Below are 24059 nucleotides of genomic sequence, written 5' to 3'. Positions count from 1 at the left end.
AGGACCGGAGCACACAACGTTTTAAATGATTTGTATTAGTGCAAAATGACTAACGTTTCGACGCCCATGCGTCTTCTTCAGAGTCAAACAGTCAATGGCATCGATGTACAGATTTTAAAGAATCAGAATTCAAGGCATTGGCCACTGGCCTAGGGGGGTGTGGTACATCGATTAACCAGTGTTGTACAAGCACTCAGGTGTAGACAAAAAAATAGAAAGAAAAAGAAAAGATACACGTAAAAATATAAACCCGCTAACAACATGTAAACAAGTGCCTCCAAATATGAATTATAAAAAGCATGAGAGACCATTAGGTTCCACACTCAAAAAAATAAATTGTTGAATGAACATGATTTAATCGTATCACCCATTATGCATCTAATCAAGATTTGAATATTTTATTTGAACACAATATTGATTTGTAAATTGAACATGATTTGAATATGTCAATGCAACTTCTTTGCAACTAATTTAATCAAAATGTTTGTATTGTGTTAGACTAATGAAATTTATTCTCATTCACTCAAAGCACAGGAAAGCTATTTTTAAGTCACCATTATGGAGATCAGTGTGTGTTTTAGTTGGGCTCTTCACCCTTAAATTATTAACTTTAAGTTTTGTTTGGCTGCTGTACATGAGTTATAACAGCAGATGAACAAATAGGAACGGTGATCTGATGGTGTTGGTTGTGTATTAACATAACCATTATTTCACAATCATTAAACCTGAATCACTGAGCTCATATAGAGTCCAATTTATGAGTTAGGTTTATTTTATTAATTTTAGCTGCATAATATATTTAGCCTTTTCAATGAAATTCAAACGATCAAATCAATAAAAATAAAAAATATATATACATTTCTTTTTTAGACACACAGACATCAAGATTTAGCGTAGGAATCTCAGCAATGGTGACAAACAGATCACCTCTGATCATAAGCTCATTATTTATTCAGAAAGCAATGCATGATGGGAGCTATGAATGAGTTTTGGTTGGTGCAACCCAGAATGCACTGCAACATGCTTTATAAATGTAACCATTGTTGAGATTCATACACTGATTATTGATGTCTGTATGTGCCTAAAAAAGAAATGTTTATATATATATATATATATATATATATATTATTGATTTGATTGTTTGAATTTCATTGAAAAGGCTAAACATATTATGCAGAGAAAATTAATTAAATAAACCTAACTCATAAATTGGACTCTATATGAGTTCAGTGATTCAGGTTAAATGATTGTGAAATAATGGTTATGTTAATACACAACCAACACCATCAGATCACTGTTCCTATTTGTTCATCTGCTGTTATAACTCATGTACAGCAGCCAAACGAAACTTAAAGTTAATAATTTAAGGGTGAAGAGCCCAACTAAAACACACACTAATCTCCATAATGGTGACTTAAACATTTGATTTTCTCCTTTGGTGATTCTGCTTTCCTGTGCTTTGAGTCAATGAGAATAAATTTCATTAGTCTAACACAATACAAACATTTTGATTAAATTAGTTGCAAAGAAGTTGCATTGACATATTCAAATCATGTTCAATTTACAAATCAATATTGTGTTCAAATAAAATATTCAAATCTTGATTAGATGCATAATGGGTGATACGATTAAATCATGTTCATTCAACAATTTATTTTTTTGAGTGCACTGTGTTAAGAGAGAAAATCCAAAAAGCGTCTCTTTGTAGTAGGCACTTCATATATCGCACTATAGTAGGCACAGGCACTTCACTATATCGCACTATAGTAGGCACTTCATATATCGCACTATAGTAGGCACTTCATATATCGCACTATAGTAGGCACTTCATATATCGCACTATAGTAGGCACTTCATATATCGCACTATAGTAGGCACTTCACTATATCGCACTATAGTAGGCACTTCATATATCACACTATAGTAGGCACTTCACTATATCGCACTATAGTAGGCACTTCACTATATCGCACTATAGTAGGCACTTCACTATATCGCACTATAGTAGGCACTTCATATATCGCACTATAGTAGGCACTTCATATATCGCACTATAGTAGGCACTTCACTATATCGCACTATAGTAGGCACTTCACTATATCGCACTATAGTAGGCACTTCACTATATCGCACTATAGTAGGCACTTCATATATCGCACTATAGTAGGCACTTCATATATCGCACTATAGTAGGCACTTCATATATCGCACTATAGTAGGCACTTCACTATATCGCACTATAGTAGGCACTTCACTATATCGCACTATAGTAGGCACTTCATATATCGCACTATAGTAGGCACTTCATATATCGCACTATAGTAGGCACTTCACTATATCGCACTATAGTAGGCACTTCACTATATCGCACTATAGTAGGCACTTCATATATCGCACTATAGTAGGCACTTCATATATCGCACTATAGTAGGCACTTCATATATCGCACTATAGTAGGCACTTCACTATATCGCACTATAGTAGGCACTTCACTATATCGCACTATAGTAGGCACTTCACTATATCGCACTATAGTAGGCACTTCATATATCGCACTATAGTAGGCACTTCACTATATCGCACTATAGTAGGCACTTCACTATATCGCACTATAGTAGGCACTTCACTATATCGCACTATAGTAGGCACTTCATATATCGCACTATAGTAGGCACTTCATATATCGCACTATAGTAGGCACTTCATATATCGCACTATAGTAGGCACTTCACTATATCGCACTATAGTAGGCACTTCACTATATCGCACTATAGTAGGCACTTCACTATATCGCACTATAGTAGGCACTTCACTATATCGCACTATAGTAGGCACTTCACTATATCGCACTATAGTAGGCACTTCACTATATCGCACTATAGTAGGCACTTCACTATATCGCACTATAGTAGGCACTTCACTATATCGCACTGTAGTAGGCACTTCATATATCACACTATAGTAGGCACTTCACTATATCGCACTATAGTAGGCACTTCACTATATCGCACTATAGTAGGCACTTCACTATATCGCACTATAGTAGGCACTTCATATATCGCACTATAGTAGGCACTTCATATATCGCACTATAGTAGGCACTTCATATATCACACTATAGTAGGCACTTCACTATATCGCACTATAGTAGGCACTTCACTATATCGCACTGTAGTAGGCACTTCATATATCGCACTATAGTAGGCACTTCATATATCACACTATAGTAGGCACTTCACTATATCGCACTATAGTAGGCACTTCACTATATCGCACTGTAGTAGGCACTTCATATATCGCACTATAGTAGGCACTTCATATATCACACTATAGTAGGCACTTCACTATATCGCACTATAGTAGGCACTTCACTATATCGCACTGTAGTAGGCACTTCATATATCACACTATAGTAGGCACTTCACTATATCGCACTATAGTAGGCACTTCACTATATCGCACTATAGTAGGCACTTCACTATATCGCACTGTAGTAGGCACTTCATATATCACACTATAGTAGGCACTTCACTATATCGCACTATAGTAGGCACTTCACTATATCGCACTATAGTAGGCACTTCACTATATCGCACTATAGTAGGCACTTCATATATCGCACTATAGTAGGCACTTCATATATCGCACTATAGTAGGCACTTCATATATCACACTATAGTAGGCACTTCACTATATCGCACTATAGTAGGCACTTCACTATATCGCACTGTAGTAGGCACTTCATATATCACACTATAGTAGGCACTTCATATATCGCACTATAGTAGGCACTTCATATATCGCACTATAGTAGGCACTTCATATATCGCACTATAGTAGGCACTATAGTAGGCACTTCACTATATCGCACTATAGTAGGCACTTCATATATCGCACTATAGTAGGCACTTCATAAGCACTTCATATATCGCACTATAGTAGGCACTTCATATATCGCACTATAGTAGGCACTTCATATATCGCACTATAGTAGGCACTTTATATATCACCAAGTAGGCACTTCATATATCACCAAGTAGGCACTTCAAATACCTCAAAATTTTAAGGAGGCATTGGAGCCATGATTATCCTCAAGTAATGTTAACCACAGATTTTTCTCAAATAAAATTTATGTAAAAAAATTCCAGAGGGAACCAATGGCAATTTAGCATTCTGAATTGGCCTTCAAATAGACTAAATGACTGAACAGCTCTTTATTCTTTTCCCCTTTGTTTTAATCATTTACATTTTTAGTTTCCCTTACAAAAATGACAAAAGACATCTCTCTCTCCCTCTCTGCTTCCTCCCTGTTCTCAGTGTGAGATGAAGGATGTCGAGAATGAAGACCAGCGGAACTCCTTGTTTCTGGAGCTGCTGGAGTCCAGCGATAAATGGGAGGAGTTTCAACACCTTATGCTCCTCCTACAGGCGTGGCCACCAATGACTGACAAGAGCAGGTGAGACTGGTGCTGATCTCAATTTACATTTTACATTTTCACTTGTAAAATTGAGGCATAATCTGGTCATTATCACAAAATAAACCCTAACAGGACAAGATTAGACCTGATATTATCCTGCAGGAGTTTATTGTAAAATAATAACAAGCTGAAAGTACATTATGCTACTAATTGATGAGTTGAAATATTGTATTATGTAAGAAAGAGACTGCAGAGTGCAAAGAAAAACATGCAAGAGATTGGTTGGTTGCCAGGGACAGTTGTCAGATATACAGTTTAGAGGTCATTATACTCAATATCTGACCACAGAATGCCACGATTGACCGATCTGAAACAAGTGTTTTAAAGAGACATCTATTTACCACACTTTTCCCCCCCAAAATAATATGCTTTTTAAATCTTTAAACCTTTCATCGCATTTCTTTCCCTTCAATATATATGCAGTATTTAAAGCTGTTTTCTCATCAGATGTCTTTGGAGCGGTCCGCTATTAGCCCATCACGTGTGATGCAGGTTTGATTGAGGTGTATTATGGAACTGAATGAGTTTCTGAGGTTAGTCGAGGCTGAATGTGCGCTGATGATCGGAGAGCCGCTCCGTATCCGGATCAATAGACAGAAACTGAGAATATAAGCTGGCTGATTATGCATTGTGCCACGCTTTCAAATAGCTTGAGGCTTGAGTTTTGAATTAACATTCTCGGTGAAGAATACAGAGCGTGTGTGTGTGTTAATGTGTCCGTGTGAGTTAGTGTGTGTTTGTCATTATGCTCTTTGGCATTTAAACAGAATGTGAGTGGGATAAAGGCCACATGTAGAAGGGATAAAGGAGAGTTTGACTATACATTAATTTGTTCAGGGTTCACAGACATTCACGTGTGAGCGTGTGTGTGATCGCACAGTGTGCCGGTGTGTATCTTCACTTAAGATTCGCACATTTGCTGTCTCCTGAACACCGGTGTTGTCGCTCCTCATTCGGTCTGGCTTTAGTAAGTCCCAGAAAAGGCCGTCCTAATGGAAATCAGTTTAAATCGACACCGCACAGCTCTCGGTGGCAGCCTTTCCTGGAGAACACATGACACCGGCACACCATGATCGGTTTAAAGTATCTCTGATGTTTTAGAGTTTCTCCTCTGGGGTTTTCATTTAGCAGAATCTTTGCTTGCAAAGTCTTAAAGGGATAGTTCACCAAAAAATACTAATTCTATCATTGGTTTCTCTCTCTCTCTCTAATCTAATCTCTCTCGACTAATCTTTTGACAGCCCTAATTTTTTGGTGAACTATCCCTTTAAGACTCTGCAAGCAAAGGTTCTGCTAAATTAAAACTTCATACATTCATATTTTTTATTTATTTAATTATGTTCTTCTTGATTCTCTTAACAAGAACTGAAACTGAAGTTCTGATTGCATCTATATTCATGTAGTATCCATAGATAAGACAGTAAAAACTGAAAATTGTCATTATTCACTCACACTAATATCGTTCCTGACTTGATTGCTGTTTTTCCATGAAATGTAAAATAATTTTGTCAAATAATCATCTTTTTTTTTTTTCTACAGTTCCAAAAACAAAACAAAAAAGTGATCTTTATGATCCAAACCTTTAGAAGGCATACAATATTTGTGTGTGATTTTAAGTCATCAAAGTCAAATCTGGTAATGGCACAGATTGGATGTCACTAATATCAAACATAATTGTCTTTATTCCTCGTAACCAAACGCCACAGCCGGTGCCGTGTGAGACTTGAGAGCTTTGGCAGCTCAACTTAAATTTGGGTTTATGGCTCCGGAAGACTTGGAATATGCAGCATGAGTTATATAGACCATTTCATGGCACCTTTTATTGTGCTTTCATAGTTAAAACCGTTGTTTTATAGAGGAGATCTGTGTGAGGATTCTTCAAAACTCTCCTTATGAGTCACTCGGGGGGGAATGCAGCATATGGGTTTAAGAACACGAGGAGAGCGAGGACATAATGAGAAGAGTTTGCATTTTTTAATCAAATGTTCATTTAAGGAAGTGTTCATGACCGATCCGTGTTCACTTCTGTGATGAATGTAGTTTAGGTTTGCAAGTCTCCATTGTCACCGCAACCGTGGATTGTGTTATTATCCACAATAACTGTGGAAAGCATTCTGTGTATGGAAGGCCAACTTCAATTATAAGATGAATTAGTGTGTGTGCGATTGATTATGATTGTGTGTGTTTATCTCAGTCGGCAGTGGAGTTTGTTAGAAAGCTGCTCTCATCTCTCATCAGAAGTCCGGAGATAAGCATATGCGCTGTGTTAGACGCACGCATGTAATCGCCACCGTAATTATGATTGGATTTCTTTTTCATTATACAGATCCTTTTCTATTAAAAGTTTCACGGTACCACATGAACTTTCATGAATCGCTTTCCATGTCATTGCATGTTTAGCACTGTGTGTGTGTGTGTGTGTGCTCGTGTGCTCGTGTGTGTGTGTGTGTGTGTGTGTGTGTGTGTGTGTGTGCTTGTGTGCGTGCGTGTGTGTGTGTGTGTGTGTGCGTGTGTGTGCGCGTGTGTGTGCGTGTGTGCGTGTGCGTGTGTGTGTGTGTGCTCGTGTGCGTGTGTGTGCGTGTGTGTGCGTGTGCGCGCGCGTGTGTGCTCGTGTGTGCTCGTGTGCGTGTGTGTGTGCGTGTGTGTGTGTGCGCTCGTGTGTGTGTGCGCTCGTGTGTGTGTGTGCTCGTGTGGGTGTGCGCTCGTGTGTGTGTGCGCTCGTGTGTGTGTGCGCTCGTGTGTGTGTGCGCTCGTGTGTGTGTGCGCTCGTGTGTGATTGTGTGCGCGTGTGTAATTGTGTGTGTGTGTGTGTGTGTGGTTGGTCTTCTACCACGTCTTCTACCGTGCGTGCGTGCGTGCGCGCGCGTGTGTGTGTGTGTGTGTGTGTGTGTGTGTGTGTGTGTGTGTGTGTGTGTGTGTGTGTGTGTGGTAACACATTTGTCTCTCTCTACACAGGCTTGAGACGGAGCAGAACCCGTGTGTGTGTGTGCGTGTGTGTGTGTGTGTTAACACATTTGTCTCTCTCTACACAGGCTTGAGACGGAGCAGAACCCGTGTGTGTGTGTGCGTGTGTGTGTGTGTGTTAACACATTTGTCTCTCTCTACACAGGCTTGAGACGGAGCAGAACCCGTGTGTGTGTCTCACATCCGCCCTACTTACACACTCCTCCAGCTTTTCCCAAATCAACATCGGGAATGAGGTTCTAACCATGTGCCGCTCTCTTTACCCGACCAAACACAAGCTTAACCCACAGGTAAGAGTGTGTGTGTGTGTCACCGTCACCAAACATTGACGTGATGTGCTCTTCCTGTGAGTGTTAGTGTGTGTAGTGTGTTTGGCTCGCTGTGACGTTCATCTTCTCTTCATTGGCTCAGTGCATTGGGAACGTGTGCTCTCTGCTGCTGGACGCCGGCCTGACACTGCCCGCTCTGAAGCTGATGACCGAGAGCGAGGACGAGCGTCTGCACAAACTGACCCAGGATCAGATCAGAAACATCACTGATGTGAGTCTCATTCTGACTGTGTTCTCTCGTAGACCCACAAGGCCGCTGGTGGCCCAGGAACATCAATGGACTTTTTTTGAGAAGTCGATAGAATAGCTTCATATATTTCCCAAAAAAATATAAAATCTTACCAGTTAAACCGGAGCCCTGTTTTAATCAACTGAGGCTGTTATAGTTCTTATATTTTGATTTTTATATATTAGTTTAAGTCATTTTATGAATTTTAAACGTATATATTACTATGTAACTATTTTTAGTTTGTAATTTTAGGACTTCATCTTAAACTTATTTCAGTTTGTTGCCTAAACATTTCTTTTTTTAGTTTAAGTAAGCTTTATTTATATAGCACCTTTCACAGGTATAAGGCCACAAAGTGCTTCACAATAAAAACATTTATATCATAAAAATATACAAAATAAAACCATAAACAGAACATGATCATATCAACCCACAAGCAGCTAATTAAAAGCCTGTACAAATAGATGAGTCTTTAGTCTGCATTTGAAAGCATCAACAGAGTCAATAGAGCGCATAGATGAAGGGAGGTCATTCCACAACCTAGAAGCAACAGCCTGAAAGGATCGGTCACCTCTAGTACGAAATTTACTAGAATTTAGAGTAAAATAGAGTAAATTTAGAATTAGAGTATTGTTAAATGAACAATATCACTGTTGTATTGATTATAATGAGAGCGATGTAGGCACATTGTTCACTTGCACTGTGGTGTAAATCTATTTAAATAGAATTAATCAATACATGAATCAGATTTCATTATAAAAGGTTTTAGTGAAGTGAACACAGTTGAGAAGTGCACAGATTGGAGAGTCTTTTAAAGTCTGGCCGGGCCGTTTAATGCATTGGCCCGTGGTCACCCTGCATCTTCTAAAGGTGACCCCCGGTTAAATGATTTAACTATTCCTGTGTTAATAGCAATAATGAAAAAAGGAGATCATTGGTGACCCGTTGCAGGACGACTCTAGCGGTCAAGGGTGTATTCTTGTCAGCCAGCCTCCGCCGTCACTAGTAATGTGGATTCAATTAAACTAACCCGGCGGTTGACACCAGAAGTGACCGTGGATCAGATCTGAGCGATCACAGCAAGCTTGCATCTGACCGTCTCCTCGATCTCCACTGACTGCAGGTCAGACACAAGCCAAGCGCTCACGGCACCATTACTTCATCTATCCTCTCAGGTCTGCTCCAGCAATGGCTACACATTAAAACCAAACACGTAGACTCTTTCCAAAGACCTTCGGAAACATGATTTGATTCATTTGCATTTTCTACATGCTTTTAATCTAAAGTAACTTACTCCACACTAATGTCTGCAATTCCCCGGTATCAGCCAAGGGTTAAATGCTTTGCTCAGCTGCACAGTAGTGGGAAGGCTCAACGATGAATCTGCATACTTTACTTTTATACCGTAATTATAAGGAAAATCTGCTAAATTAAATATGGGAAAAGTGCTGGGAGTTCTACACTCTTCAACTGATACCATTATCAAACCAACCAAAAAATAATGCTTTTTTTTAACGTTTTATTCTGGGTGATATTATGAGAAATCAAATTTGACCAAAAATTACATTTAGAAGTAGAGCTTAAAAGGATAGCCTTCATTTACACACCAACAAGTGTAAGTATTCAGCAAACCATGCCTGGTCAGTTACTGGTCATGCCTGGTCAGTTACTACTGCATCAACCCTCTGGTGTCTTTGGTCACTTTCGACAGAAAAAAGTTACATTTTGAATATTTAAAAATGATAACTTCATTGGAATGGTATGAAATGTGTTGACTTTTGTGGCACTGGCTTTGCGAACACAAAAATTGTCAAAAAGTTGACTAAATGGTCACACTTGTAGCTCTCCGTGGTCAAAAATGACCTCCCATAGGAAATGAACGAAACGTACAGAAAATATGCGAAATTCTGGCAAACCTTGTGTCTGAGTGTCTCTCTCGGGAGGATCTCGCTGTTCAGATCGAGTGACGGACGTTTGTTTTTAACAAGGTCCTGATCATAGAGCACAGCTTGACCGTCTCCTCCACAGCGCACCGCAACGATGCTGATAGGGTTCACCTAAACATTCATCAGATCCCCAAACTGACTAGGGAACCGACTGGATAAGCTGGGTCTCAGAAGGATCAATTAGAGCTCACATTCTCACTGACTCTAGATCAGATAAAGCCATGAAACTGAGAGAAGCTCACTTAAAACGAGGGTAATCTGCTCCTCTCGGGGCAAGGGTGATGTTCTTTCATCTGCAAGCCTGGCAGACAGATGGAGAACAGCCAGAGGAAACGAGTCGGTGAATTTGGGTTTGTTGTTGGCTTCTTTATTTGGCAACAAAGATGCCCGTTTATGGCGTGTGTTCCTGCGTTGTGGAGACAAAATATCCCACAAGGATTGTAATACCAGACATTGTTGATCTTGTGTTTTGGTTCCCATAAGGAAAAAAGCTTATAAATTACACTAAATGATATTTGGGGATCCAATATGCAGTTTGTACAGTATAAAAATCATTGTCTAAGGAAAGTCCTCATAAAACATGGAAACTCAACGTGCGTGTGCATGACAATTACAACACTTGTGGTTGGTCTGTCACAGTTATTGTGCCTGGTCATGATTATTTCATCTAATCGTGGTTGTTAGCAATTATTGTGCAGTTATATTCTTATTTTTCTTTTGTTTATTAGCTTTTTTTATGTTTCCTTACAGTGCAGTGTTGCATTATGAAGTAATCGATAGCACTCAATGTTCACTTTTTTTACCATTATTTTTAAAAAATGATACACAATTTATTATTATTTGACTGCTATATTATGGACTGCCTTAAAATAATGCACCAAAGTGAAGAATCTGGGACAGATATATGTGACTAGAACATAATGTTTTGCAACAATGATATTTTACCATAGAATAATATTCAGGTTTTCTGGGTCCCAAAAAAACATTAGTATGAATGGAAAGACTAAGACTAAAGTGGACCCTATAGAAATATTTGTAAATATTGAAAATATTATTTATTATTTTAAATATTGATAATACTAAAGCAGACTCCCAATAAAAATATTTTAAATATTTGTAAATATTCAAAATATTACTTAAAGTATTACTAAGACCAAAGTGTGTCACCCAGAAATATAAAAAATATGTATGCAGAGAATTAAAATATTACTTATTATTTAAAATATTATTAGGACTATATTTTTTATTTAAAAAAAATATTGTTTATCATTCTATTTCTGTGCATTATCAGTTTGCAAATCCTTATATTAAATATTTTTTTATTATACAATATTTGTATAATATTTGATGAATGTACCATTAATCACATTTATTTGTATGACAATTAATCAAACTAAATCGTATTTGTATTTGTGTATCTGTATTTTACCCAGTAAGTGTGTCATGATGTAATCTATCAACACACTCTGGACTCAGTCACTGTGAGTTTGCTTCACATGTGCAGTCCCCTCTGAACGCTCAAGACATTGATTTATTTAGTAACCCTTCTGCCATACTCCAACCTGCACACACACACACACACACACACACACACACACACACACACACACACACACACACACACACACACACAGTGTCCTCGTTTCCCCTTCCAAACTGTTGCTTATAAATGCTTGACATTTCGCTGCATTCTCGGAAGATCAGTTCCAGCTGTCGTCATTTTTTTATTCTAGTTTTTCCTGAATTCCTGTACGCTCTCCTCTGCTTAACCTCCGCCGGTGTTCAACCACGTTAACTTTGCTGAATAATTCATTAATTATCTTCCCTCTTGTCGACGCTGTCCTGCTGGTGTTTGAGCGAGGACCTCCGGCCAGTGAACGAGTGTGTCGTCTTCACAGAAGTCATCAAGTATCCTTCATCTGAGTCCTGCAGCTCGTCTTCGGCCTCACCTCACCGCCGGTTATTCCTCTTTCCTCTCCAATTATTCCTGAATAGACTCATCAGTGCCGTTCACTTGGCTTTCTGTACCGAGAGCAATTACACACCGCCGCTCCGTCTTTGTTTGCGCTGGACGATCTGATGTGCATTGTTCTGCTCATAATAAGCTTGTGTTTTATAATGGACTTATTGCTCCAGAATATAAATCACGTCGAATACGCATGGCTTTTATTATTCTCTGTGATGAGGCTGTTTTTTATGGAGATTATTCTGTTTAATTAAGAACAACAGTCAGAAATAAGAGGGAAATTATGAAGTGATTATGTAGGTTATTGTGTCGTTTTATTATATATTTTATCCTCAATAACGAGTGGTCCGTTATTAATTCTGCTAGTCGTGTTCTGCATGTATCTATTTGTTTATGTGACAACAATGTCAGTCATGTTATTGAAATATGTTGTAAAGCATTCGCACAGCGCTGTTCAACTGACAAAACAATGCTTCAAATATTGCTGCAAGTAGTAATTATGGGCATAAGTTATGCAAGCATGGCTGGAAGCATTAGACCGACTGCAACCATTAATAATTAAACATTTTTAGAACGTTTTAGCCAAAATTGGTGAAAATCATAAAGATAATCTCTTGAAATATGATTGAATTGCTTATGACCTTTGACCAATAGGTTGCGCTGTTGCCAGATTGAGGTCATGAGGTCAGTGTGAGGTGGACATTCAAAGCTTGGTCTCAATATGCCGAAGCGTTGCAGAGATAGAGCCTCAGAATCAGCTCGCCATCATGACATTATTTCATCGATGCGTTTCTGGAGAACTCGAGTTTGTGCCATCAACAATCTTTGGGGTTTTTGCCAACATAGTCGGAATATGATCTGAGCCGATTTTGGTAAACAAAAAATAGAATAATTGCACCAACGGTCTCAAAGGAGTTAAAAAAATAGGTTTTCAAAGAAATTCAAAATGTTTGACAGCAATTTCGACCAAGTATGGCATAATTGGCATGATTGGCTATTTGCCTTTTTTGAAATTTCATTATAATCTTTGACCACTAAGTGGCGCTGATGGGCATGGTGCTGATGACACACACAGAGTTTCAGGACGACACACTAAATGTGTTCGTATAATGAAGCTTTTTATGACACAATTCTAAATGTCCAAAATGGTTGACATGAGAAAATGTGATATCATTGACTCCGTATGATGCACTGAATAAGTTTTAACTCGGATAATACATGTTTCATATCTGAGTACCTGAGCGTCAGGTCACGCTGGTGATGACATGTACCGAGATGTGTCTCAATCTAAAGCGTTGTGGAGATATAGCCTGGCATCCATCTTGTCTTGCTCTTTTTTTCAAATCCGTTCCGGCATCATTTGAAGACGGTTGGGTTTATCAAAAAGCTTTTAATAACTATTTGCCAGCACGGTCTGAAGATGTGATTTTGGTGATAATCGGACTTGCCGTCTAGGACGAGTTTGGAAAAGTAGGAACATTTTACATGATGGAAAATGATGGTTTAAAAGTTATTAGCATAAACGTAAGTGCAAACGTGGTGCCGCTAGAGAGAATGAGATGCTGTTCTTTTCAACATTCTATTCATCAAAGAATATCAAAATATTATGCTTTCATTAAAGAATTAGAAACAAACGCATCACGGTTTCCACAAATATATAATAAATAAATATGCAATAATAATAAAAGTTGAGCAGTAAATCAGCCTATCAGAATGATTTGTGAAGGATCATGTGACACTGAAGTATTGAGTAATGATGCTGAACGTTCCGCTTTGATCACAGGAATAAATTACATTTTAAAATGCAATGAAAAAAAATATTATTGTAATAATATTTCACAATATTACAGTTTTTACTGTATTTTTGATCAAATATATGCTGCCTTGAAAAGCATATGAGACTTTTTTTTTAAATTATAAAAAATTACAGACCCCAACATTTTGAATTTACTTCAGCAACATTACCACTGTAAAGAGCTTTTAATAGGAATTAGAAGTAAATATTTTTTTATGTTAAAATGAGTTCATGCATTAGATATCATTAACAATACACAATACCTTCTGCATTATATTCATGAAACAGTTGTTCATTTTTATTTCATGTTTGTTCATAATACATGAACAGATGCTAATAAAGTGTATTAGTGTATATAGAAATAAACATTAGATGAATAAATGCTGTACAATGATGGATCCTTAGTAATTCACAGAGAGCAAAATACAAGACAGACTCAGTGCTGGACTCCACAGCTTCTGCACACACACTCATGTTAGATTAATGTCACACTACAATATCAAGTGTTAGTATTTTACTGACAGATAGAAATAGCACATGACAGAAAAATGGAAAAGTTGTCCTTCAAAGTGAGATTATTTGTAGCGCGACTCGATTAAACTGCAGAGAACTCTAAATAAACCTGATTTCTTCTCATAAACAGCCGATTTTAGGACCGAAGTGTCGATTCTAGTCCGTGATCGTCCGTCTGAGAGTGAATCTCTAGTGTTCCTCCCTCAGCTTTAGCTTTTCTCATGTACGTCTTATTAGATTGCTGCTGAACTCAATGTGTGTGTGTGTGTGTGTGTGTGTGTGTGTGTGTGTGTGTGTGTGTGTGTGTGTGTGTGTGTGTGTGTGTGTGTGTGTGTGTGTGTGTGTGTGTGTGTGTGTGTGTGTGTGTGTGTGTGTGTGTGTGTGTGTGTGTGTGTGTGTGTGTGTGTTGTCCTCCTCTGTAAAGTTGTGTTCAGGAGTCCAGCCGTGTCTCGTCCGGATGCAAACCAGCTTCATGATTTAAATGATAAAAGAAAAGCCAGGCATCATCATTCATGAGATGCAAACACTCCGTTATTCACATTAAAACTGCAACTGAGAACCAGCGCAGAAAGAAAAGAAAAAACATCCATTTTCAACACGCATTCCATGTGTGCATTATCAGATATTAGTGAACATTATGTGGATGTGTAAATGGACTGTGCTAATGTGCTTTTGTATTTGTGTGAGAAGCGAATGTCCAAACAAAACTGAACCACTCGCCAACCGTCCGTCTCCAGAAGCCGGAATACACAACGACAGACATGATGTCTTCATGAACAGAGGCTAGTGGACAGAAGATATCACTTCATGATCAATAGAAAAACAAACATGTTTGTGTGCACATTTATGCTTTTATTCAGTTCAGATACAGACAGACACACACACACACACACACACACACACACACACACACACACACACGGATGTAAACGACAGACACCCCCAGAGAGCACAGGCATTTTATTCTGGATCGATGGGTTTACCTTTATCTGGGATTTTATACGATTATGGTCTGAAATATTTATGTGTGTGTGTGTGTGTGTGTGTGTGTGCGCGCGCGCGTGTGTGTGTGTGTGTGTGCCCGTGTGTGTGCCCGTGTGTGTGTGACTTCCAGTGTGATCAAAGTTGCTTCATTAACCTCACCGCTGGGCCTTTAAAGGACATTTCCTCATAACAGAAATCAAGCCGTTGTATGTTCCTGTGTCGGCAGCCGAGTGTTGTGCAGGATGTAGTGTACTATATAGTGTAGTGTACTATATAATGTAGTCGTGTACTATATAATGTAGTGTACTATATAGTGTAGTGTAAGTGTACTATATACTGTAGTGTACTATATAGTGTAGTGTACTATATAGTGTAGTGTACTATATAGTGTAGTGTACTATATAGTGTAGTGTACTATATAATGTAGTCGTGTACTATATAATGTTGTGTACTATATAGTGTAGTGTAAGTGTACTAGATACTGTAGTGTACTAGATACTGTAGTGTACTATATACTGTAGTGTACTATATAGTGTAGTGTACTATATAGTGTAGTGTACTAGATAATGTAGTCGTGTACTATATAGTGTAGTCGTGTACTAGATACTGTTGTGTACTATATAATGTAGTGTACTATATAATGCTGTACTGTTGCCAGCTGTAGTGGTTAATAAGCACTGCTCATGAAGTATGTATTAATAATGCAACATCAACATTGTGAAGAATTGCCATGAAAGAAGGTGGAGGTGCGTGTCTGTGTGTGTCTGCTCTCACACCTGTAGCTGGATATAGTGAACGCTTTGATGCCATCTGTACGCCGTCTCCTCGTTCTGTTCATCTCTCTCTGTCCTGAGGAATCTCACAGATCTGCTGTCTTTTATTCTCTTCCTGACACACACTCGCTGCCAGAGACTCCTGACTGTGTTCTGTCATACATACATCCCTTCTTTACTTCCTTCTTTACTTAATGTATTCCTTCGCCACTTCATTCCTTCCTGCTACAGTAGTAAAACGCTGCAGATCAAATATATGTTCAGAAATCATTCATTATCTTTGTTTTTCAATTTGGTGAACGATGGTAAATATTGGTTAACATTGGCCGATTACTCATTACTGGTGTGTGTTCGTACAGAAATGTTTCATCTTGTGTGTTTCAGGATTTATCTCTCCTCACATTCAATTTTAAAACAATAAGTGCTTTTTCTGCAAATTAAGGCACATCAACTTTATTTGTATTGCACATTTACAGCACTCCGTAATTGACTGGGATTCGTTTAGCCTTGTTGTTTATAATAAATGTTGCTTATAAAGAATGCATTTATATTTTACATTTGCAATTTTCATTCTTGTTTTGTGTATGATTACATTTAAATGGATTTGTGTAGTGAGGGAACTAAAGTACATGTATAGCGCTTAAAATGTTTGTGAACGTTTTGATTTATTTACCGGTATTTTACAACTTATCCGGTTTTTTTTTTTCTCTTAATGGGATTTTGACATATCTTGAAAACACAGTATATGACACTCTATAAGTGATTTGCTATTTGCGAACCTTTTTCTCTCTCTCTCTCTCTCTCTCTCTCTCTCTCTCTCTCTCTCTCTCTCTCTCTCTCTCTCTCTCTCTCTGCTCTCTCTCTCTCTCTGCTCTCTCTTTCTCTCTCTCACACTCTCTCTCTCTCTCTCTGCTCTCTCTTTCTCTCTCACACTCTCTCTCTCTCTCTCTCATTTTTCACCTTGCAATGATCAGAAATGGAGTTCCAATCAAGGAGAACGAGGGATTGCTCTCGTCTATCTGTTGGAAGAAGGTGATGAGTAGAATATTTTAACAGCACATTACTGCTCTCTCATATTCACATCTTCATTCCTTTCGAATGATGAAAAATTCAAATGATTTTTCACAAGCCACATCATTTTTATCATCAGCAAGCATTTGAAACATTATAGTGTGCCCTGTGCCAGCTCTCTCTCGCTCTCTCGCTCTCTCGCTCTCTCTCTCTCTCTCTCTCTCTCTCTCGCTCTCGCTCTCTCCCATCGTCATGCTGTTTTTCTTTTTCTCTTTGTTTCTCTCCCTCTTTATGAAGTGGTTTCTACAGCTGGCCGATCTTTCTTCACAGTTCAGCGCTCGACATTTTAGACTCTCTCCATGCTCTCCTTTTTTTCCCTTCATCCTCTTATTTTCCTCCCTCCCTCCTTCTATCATCCTCTCTCAATTTCTCCAACACACACACACTCTCTCTCTCTCACACACACACACACACACACTGCACTTGCTGTTCTTCGACCTTTTAGCTCCGTCTGTGCTGTCTCTGACGGCTCCACAGACATCACGGCTGGAAAGAAAAATAAGAGTGAAAAACTGCGTGAGGCTTTGAGGGGGTGGAGGAGAAACTCACCCTTACATACACAAGAAACATGAGTCAAAATAAGACTAAATATGTCAAAAATGATAAATTGACACACTCTAGCTTGATTATGCATTAGAAGATTATTTTCCTTGCTGTGGTCTCAACATGTTGCACTCTGGGTAAAATGCACCATATGAGTTGTGATTTGCCTGGACTCGCTGCTCTGGGTCTTAGACTCGAGTTGTCTGGACTCGCTGCTCTGGGTCTTAGACTTGAGTTGCCTGGACTCGCTGCTCTGGGTCTTAGACTCGAGTTGTCTGGACTCGCTGCTCTGGGTCTTAGACTGGAGTTGTTTGGACTCGCTGCTCTGGGTCTTAGACTGGAGTTGTTTGGACTCGCTGCTCTGGGTCTTAGACTCGAGTTGCCTGGACTCGCTGCTCTGGGTCTTAGACTCGAGTTGCCTGGACTCGCTGCTCTGGGTCTTAGACTCGAGTTGGCTGGACTCGCTGCTCTGGGTCTTAGACTTGAGTTGCCTGGACTCGCTGCTCTGGGTCTTAGACTCGAGTTGCCTGGACTCGCTGCTCTGGGTCTTAGACTCGAGTTGGCTGGACTCGCTGCTCTGGGTCTTAGACTTGAGTTGCCTGGACTCGCTGCTCTGGGTCTTAGACTGTAGTTGCCTGGACTCGCTGCTCTGGGTCTTAGACTGGAGTTGTTTGGACTCGCTGCTCTGGGTCTTAGACTCGAGTTGTCTGGACTCGCTGCTCTGGGTCTTTGCTCTGGGTCTTAGACTTGAGTTGTCTGGACTCGCTGCTCTGGGTCTTAGACTCGAGTTGTCTGGACTCGCTGCTCTGGGTCTTAGACTTGAGTTGCCTGGACTCGCTGCTCTGGGTCTTAGACTCGAGTTGCCTGGATTCGCTGCTCTGGGTCTTAGACTCGAGTTGTCTGGACTCGCTGCTCTGGGTCTTAGACTCGAGTTGCCTGGATTCGCTGCTCTGGGTCTTAGACTCGAGTTGTCTGGACTCGCTGCTCTGGGTCTTAGACTTGAGTTGCCTGGACTCGCTGCTCTGGGTCTTAGACTCAAGTTGCCTGGACTCGCTGCTCTGGGTCTTAGACTGTAGTTGCCTGGACTCGCTGCTCTGGGTCTTAGACTCGAGTTGCCTGGACTCGCTGCTCTGGGTCTTAGGCTCGAGTTGTCTGGACTCGCTGCTCTGGGTCTTAGACTCGAGTTGGCTGGACTTGCTGCTCTGGGTCTTAGACTCGAGTTGTCTGGACTCGCTGCTCTGGGTCTTTGCTCTGGGTCTTAGACTTGAGTTGTCTGGACTCGCTGCTCTGGGTCTTAGACTCGAGTTGTCTGGACTCGCTGCTCTGGGTCTTAGACTTGAGTTGCCTGGACTCGCTGCTCTGGGTCTTAGACTCGAGTTGCCTGGACTCGCTGCTCTGGGTCTTAGACTGTAGTTGCCTGGACTCGCTGCTCTGGGTCTTAGACTGGAGTTGCCTGGACTTGCTGCTCTGGGTCTTAGACTCGAGTTGTCTGGACTCGCTGCTCTGGGTCTTTGCTCTGGGTCTTAGACTTGAGTTGTCTGGACTCGCTGCTCTGGGTCTTAGACTCGAGTTGTCTGGACTCGCTGCTCTGGGTCTTAGACTTGAGTTGCCTGGACTCGCTGCTCTGGGTCTTAGACTCGAGTTGCCTGGACTCGTTGCTCTGGGTCTTAGACTGTAGTTGCCTGGACTCGCTGCTCTGGGTCTTAGACTCGAGTTGCCTGGACTCGCTGCTCTGGGTCTTAGACTCGAGTTGCCTGGACTCGCTGCTCTGGGTCTTAGACTCGAGTTGCCTGGACTCGCTGCTCTGGGTCTTAGACTCGAGTTGCCTGGACTCGCTGCTCTGGGTCTTTGCTCTGGGTCTTAGACTCGAGTTGGCTGGACTCGCTGCTCTGGGTCTTAGACTCGAGTTGTCTGGACTCGCTGCTCTGGGTTTTAGACTCGAGTTGCCTGGACTCGCTGCTCTGGGTCTTAGACTCGAGTTGTCTGGACTCGCTGCTCTGGGTCTTAGACTCGAGTTGTCTGGACTCGCTGCTCTGGGTCTTAGACTCGAGTTGTCTGGACTCGCTGCTCTGGGTCTTAGACTCGAGTTGCCTGGACTCGCTGCTCTGGGTCTTAGACTCGAGTTGTCTGGACTCGCTGCTCTGGGTCTTAGACTCGAGTTGTCTGGACTCGCTGCTCTGGGTCTTAGACTCGAGTTGTCTGGACTCGCTGCTCTGGGTCTTAGACTCGAGTTGCCTGGACTCGCTGCTCTGGGTCTTAGACTCGAGTTGCCTGGACTCGCTGCTCTGGGTCTTAGACTCGAGTTGTCTGGACTCGCTGCTCTGGGTCTTGGACTCGAGTTGCCTGGACTCGCTGCTCTGGGTCTTAGGCTCGAGTTGTCTGGACTCGCTGCTCTGGGTCTTAGGCTCGAGTTGTCTGGACTCGCTGCTCTGGGTCTTAGGCTCGAGTTGTCTGGACTCGCTGCTCTGGGTCTTAGACTCGAGTTGTCTGGACTCGCTGCTCTGGGTCTTAGACTCGAGTTGCCTGGACTCGCTGCTCTGGGTCTTAGGCTCGAGTTGTCTGGACTCGCTGCTCTGGGTCTTAGGCTCGAGTTGTCTGGACTCGCTGCTCTGGGTCTTGGACTCGAGTTGCCTGGACTCGCTGCTCTGGGTCTTAGGCTCGAGTTGTCTGGACTCGCTGCTCTGGGTCTTAGGCTCGAGTTGTCTGGACTCGCTGCGCTGGGTCTTAGGCTCGAGTTGTCTGGACTCGCTGCTCTGGGTCTTGGACTCGAGTTGCCTGGACTCTACAACACGAGTGATACGAGGACAGTTGTAGATCATTGTGAACAGGGTCTATCACCCATGCCTCATGAATCATCCATCACACATGAATGATTAAAATCAGCTTTTAAAGATCTGACCAGTGTGCTTCACGTATCCCAGAGTTAATAATGAAAGTGGACTGGTTTCTCACAGAAACACACACTGATGATAACCAGGCAATCATTGATACCGTGTGTAATTGTAGTGTCCGTATCCCTCCAACAGCTCTTATTACCTTCTCTCTCGGTTACTCTACTCTTCCCTTTCATTTATAGACCTAAATGACAACATTAGAACGTTTTTGTGACATAAATGTAGTTACATTCTCACTGTCGGTGTATGTACGTCAACCTGAACTCTTTCCATAGGCATTAGAAATCGTTGTGAGGTCAGTACAGTATATAAACTGCATGTGAGTGTGTTATATCCACCATTAACGTCACGCCACATTTAATATGAGGACGCATGCACACACGCAGTCAAAGGGCATCATATCTCTTGGCTTGCGCTTGCCTTTAATCAAATTTAGCTCATAATTGATTTTCCAGTGTGCTGACTCGTACAGTAGCGCTCCTGTGTTCTCCTCTAAAGCCGGCAGTTGAATCATTTATGCGGAGAAGACGAGAGCGCTGCTCCTGTCTCTGAGAGCTGGCTGGGGGTCGCAGAACCGGTGGACATCTCTCTCGTGTTCATTTATATCGCATGTGACCTCCTGCAGACATGCAAGTGCAACATGGCCACTCGATAACACAGATGAAGAGAATACACAGTAGTGTTCCCAGGCGAACGGATATAAGCTCTAATCTGAGGTGGAAATATTTAGTCCGTTTATCAGTCAAATACCTTTACTTACAGGGGTATTGGTTTGATAAGATGAATTTATTTTGTATTTATTTTACAGTGTTTGTTTTTGTAATATTGTCTCAGATGTGTACATAATAGAGTAGGGTTAGGTTATTAATAATAGGTAAATTAATATTTTTTTATAGATTGGAATATAATGATGCTTTTAGAACTCAAACTGTAAAGAGTTTTACGGTTTAATTGGGCATCGCAAGCTTCGTGCTCAAGTAACAGTAATAAAGTAACGGTACTAAAGTAACGGTAATAAAGTAACGGTAATAAAGTAACGGTAATAAAGTAGCGGTAATAAAGTAGCGATAATAAAGTAACGGTAATAAAGTAACGGTAATAAAGTAACAGTAATAAAGTAACAGTAATAAAGTAACGGTAATAAAGTAACGGTAATAAAGTAGCGGTAATAAAGTAGCGATAATAAAGTAACGGTAATAAAGTAACGGTAATAAAGTAACAGTAATAAAGTAACAGTAATAAAGTAACGGTAATAAAGTAACAGTAATAAAGTAACGGTAATAAAGTAACGGTAATAAAGTAACTGTAATAAAGTAACGTTAATAAAGTAACACTAATAAAGTAACGATAATAAAGTAACGGTAATAAAGTAACGGTAACGGTAATAAAGTAACGGTAATAAAGTAGCGGTAATAAAGTAACGGTAATAAAGTAACGGTAATAAAGTAACGGTAATAAAGTAACGAAAGTAACGGTAATAAAGTAACAGTAATAAAGTAACGGTAATAAAGTAACGGTAATAAAGTAACAGTAATAAAGTAACAGTAATAAAGTAACGGTAATAAAGTAACAGTAATAAAGTAACAGGACTTTTGTTGTGTTGGGAAAATGTCCATATTATCACTTGGTAAAAGTAAAGTATAGATAAACAATATTTTATTTATGGTGGAAAATACAATATTCCGTGCGGTGCTTGTGTGAAGTGGGAGGTTTGCTCTCACACTGATTGTTTGTCGCACACAAAGTGTTTATTGAAATTGATTTTTTTCCTCCCTCTCCTGACTTGTTTCTCTCTCTTTCTCTTATATTTCTGTGTCTGTCTCTGCAGGTGACTGAGGAGGTGTGTGACGCTGAGCTGCTGTCTTTGCTGTTGAATGCTGGGATGTTGATCAGTTGTGTGGACACAGCTCTGTATTCTTCCCTGGTCTCTCACATGCTGGCTCAGGGGGTTTGGGACGTGGAGAAGGCCGCCCGAGACCTCCACCAGGCCGGCCACCGTGCTGAGGCCGGCTGCCTGCTCCTGTCCTACCGAGGATCTCACCCAGGACAGCTGACCTTCAACAGCGCCCTCGCGGTCATCAGAACATGGCTTTGAGGAGTACGTGTGGCGCAGACTGACACGGAGGGGCATGTGTGTCCGTCGCTGTTTCTGAGACTAATCGGTCAACAAATGTTAAAGGGACATTGGCACCAAATCCAGATCACAAATATCAGTTATAATTAGCATATTCAGACATTGTTTGTTTAGGATTTCTTCCCGTTGGCAAAAGACTCAAATCATCTCTCTCTCTCTCTCTCTCTCTCTCTCTCTCTCTCTCTCTCTCTCTCTCTCTCTCTCTCTCTCTCTCTCTCTCTCTCTCTCTCTCTCTCTCTCTCTCTCTCTCTCTCTGCTGTCGGTTTCTCTCTCCTGAGTGAAGCTCGGTGACACGGGTGTAATTACATTACTTTGGCTGTTTGGTCACGCTAGCCTGCGCTAATAATCATTACAGGACGGAGCCTGAATTGAAAACGCCGCATGTGTGCTGACAGTGTTCTGCACGTGTATGTATGTGCGGCTTCACGGTTCATAGTTTCCACACAACTTTTTGCTCTTTTCTTTTGTAGGGTTATTAATTATTTTTGAAGAAAACAGGCCTTAAGGCACACTCTCGCCGGTTAACGCGCACACACACACACACACACACACACAAACTACAACATGTGTTGGAAAATATGTGGATTTTAAGCAAATGTATCAGCAGTGCTCAATAAAAAAGCATTTTGCTCTATCTCACACAACCTGTGTTTTTATATAACATGTTAAGTGTACTGCACATTTTGGGCAATGAAGTATAAGGCCCAACAGGATAAAAGATTCTTAAGAGAAATGTGATGTGAATGGGTAATATGTGAGCACCCATCCATGGGTTTAATACAAACGGTACTTGTCTGTAATATCTCACCTGATACTCTGAGCGTGCACATGTGCTGTAATTGAAGAAAGAAAAATAATACATAAAAATGTATTTTCAGAGATTTTAGAACACCAGTATTATATATTTGACCAAACTCCTAACCCTAATAAAGTCTTAAACTCCGGTACCCGACTTGACCCGCACCGTTTGTCCAACAAACATGAATTGGTCCCTTGATTGTGCCAGTCATGTGAAGCACAATCAAGAACAGCAGATAGACACACACTTACTCAAGAGAAAACATTATGTGTGTGTTGTTGTTCTTGCTAAATGCATTCTGCTAAGTCAATAAAAAGAGATTGCTTTAACTGTTATTTTTACATGCTAAACCCCACTTTTTTAGCAACCACCATAGCCAAAGATTATATTAAGGCCCTGTCTCAAATTGCGCACTTCATGTGGACTTTCGGTCTCGTGGACTTAAATTGTGCGTGCTCGCTGAGTCTACGAGTCCGTAGGCCGTCTCATTCATCAGGTTACCGCTCTGACGTGTGCTCAGCAGCGCCCCCTTTGTTCCCTTGAAGCGGTCTTCAGTGAAGCCCGCACAGATGCAGGCTTCACGCACTTTAAATACCCAGGAATCCTTGTGAAAGGCCAATCAGACAACGGATGGGAGGAGC

The 24059-nt window shown here is 40.7% G+C and overlaps 1 protein-coding gene across 1 annotated transcript in view; it reads left to right on the top strand.

Moving 5' to 3' along the window:
• The window catches only part of nbas (NBAS subunit of NRZ tethering complex), a 177772-nt gene extending 154207 nt beyond the window's left edge, over nt 1–23565 (top strand). Inside the window, 4 exon segments of the mRNA XM_079584617.1 lie at nt 4318–4457; nt 7588–7732; nt 7854–7982; nt 22314–23565. Of these exon segments, the coding sequence (XP_079440743.1) occupies nt 4318–4457; nt 7588–7732; nt 7854–7982; nt 22314–22580 (681 nt within the window). The 3' untranslated portion in view covers nt 22581–23565.
• Nucleotides 23566–24059: the final 494 nt, after the last annotated feature.

This window comes from Phoxinus phoxinus, assembly GCF_949152265.1.
Source record: "Phoxinus phoxinus genome assembly, chromosome: 16".
NCBI lineage: Eukaryota > Metazoa > Chordata > Actinopteri > Cypriniformes > Leuciscidae > Phoxinus > Phoxinus phoxinus.
This window is presented reverse-complemented; position numbering and strand designations above follow the sequence as displayed.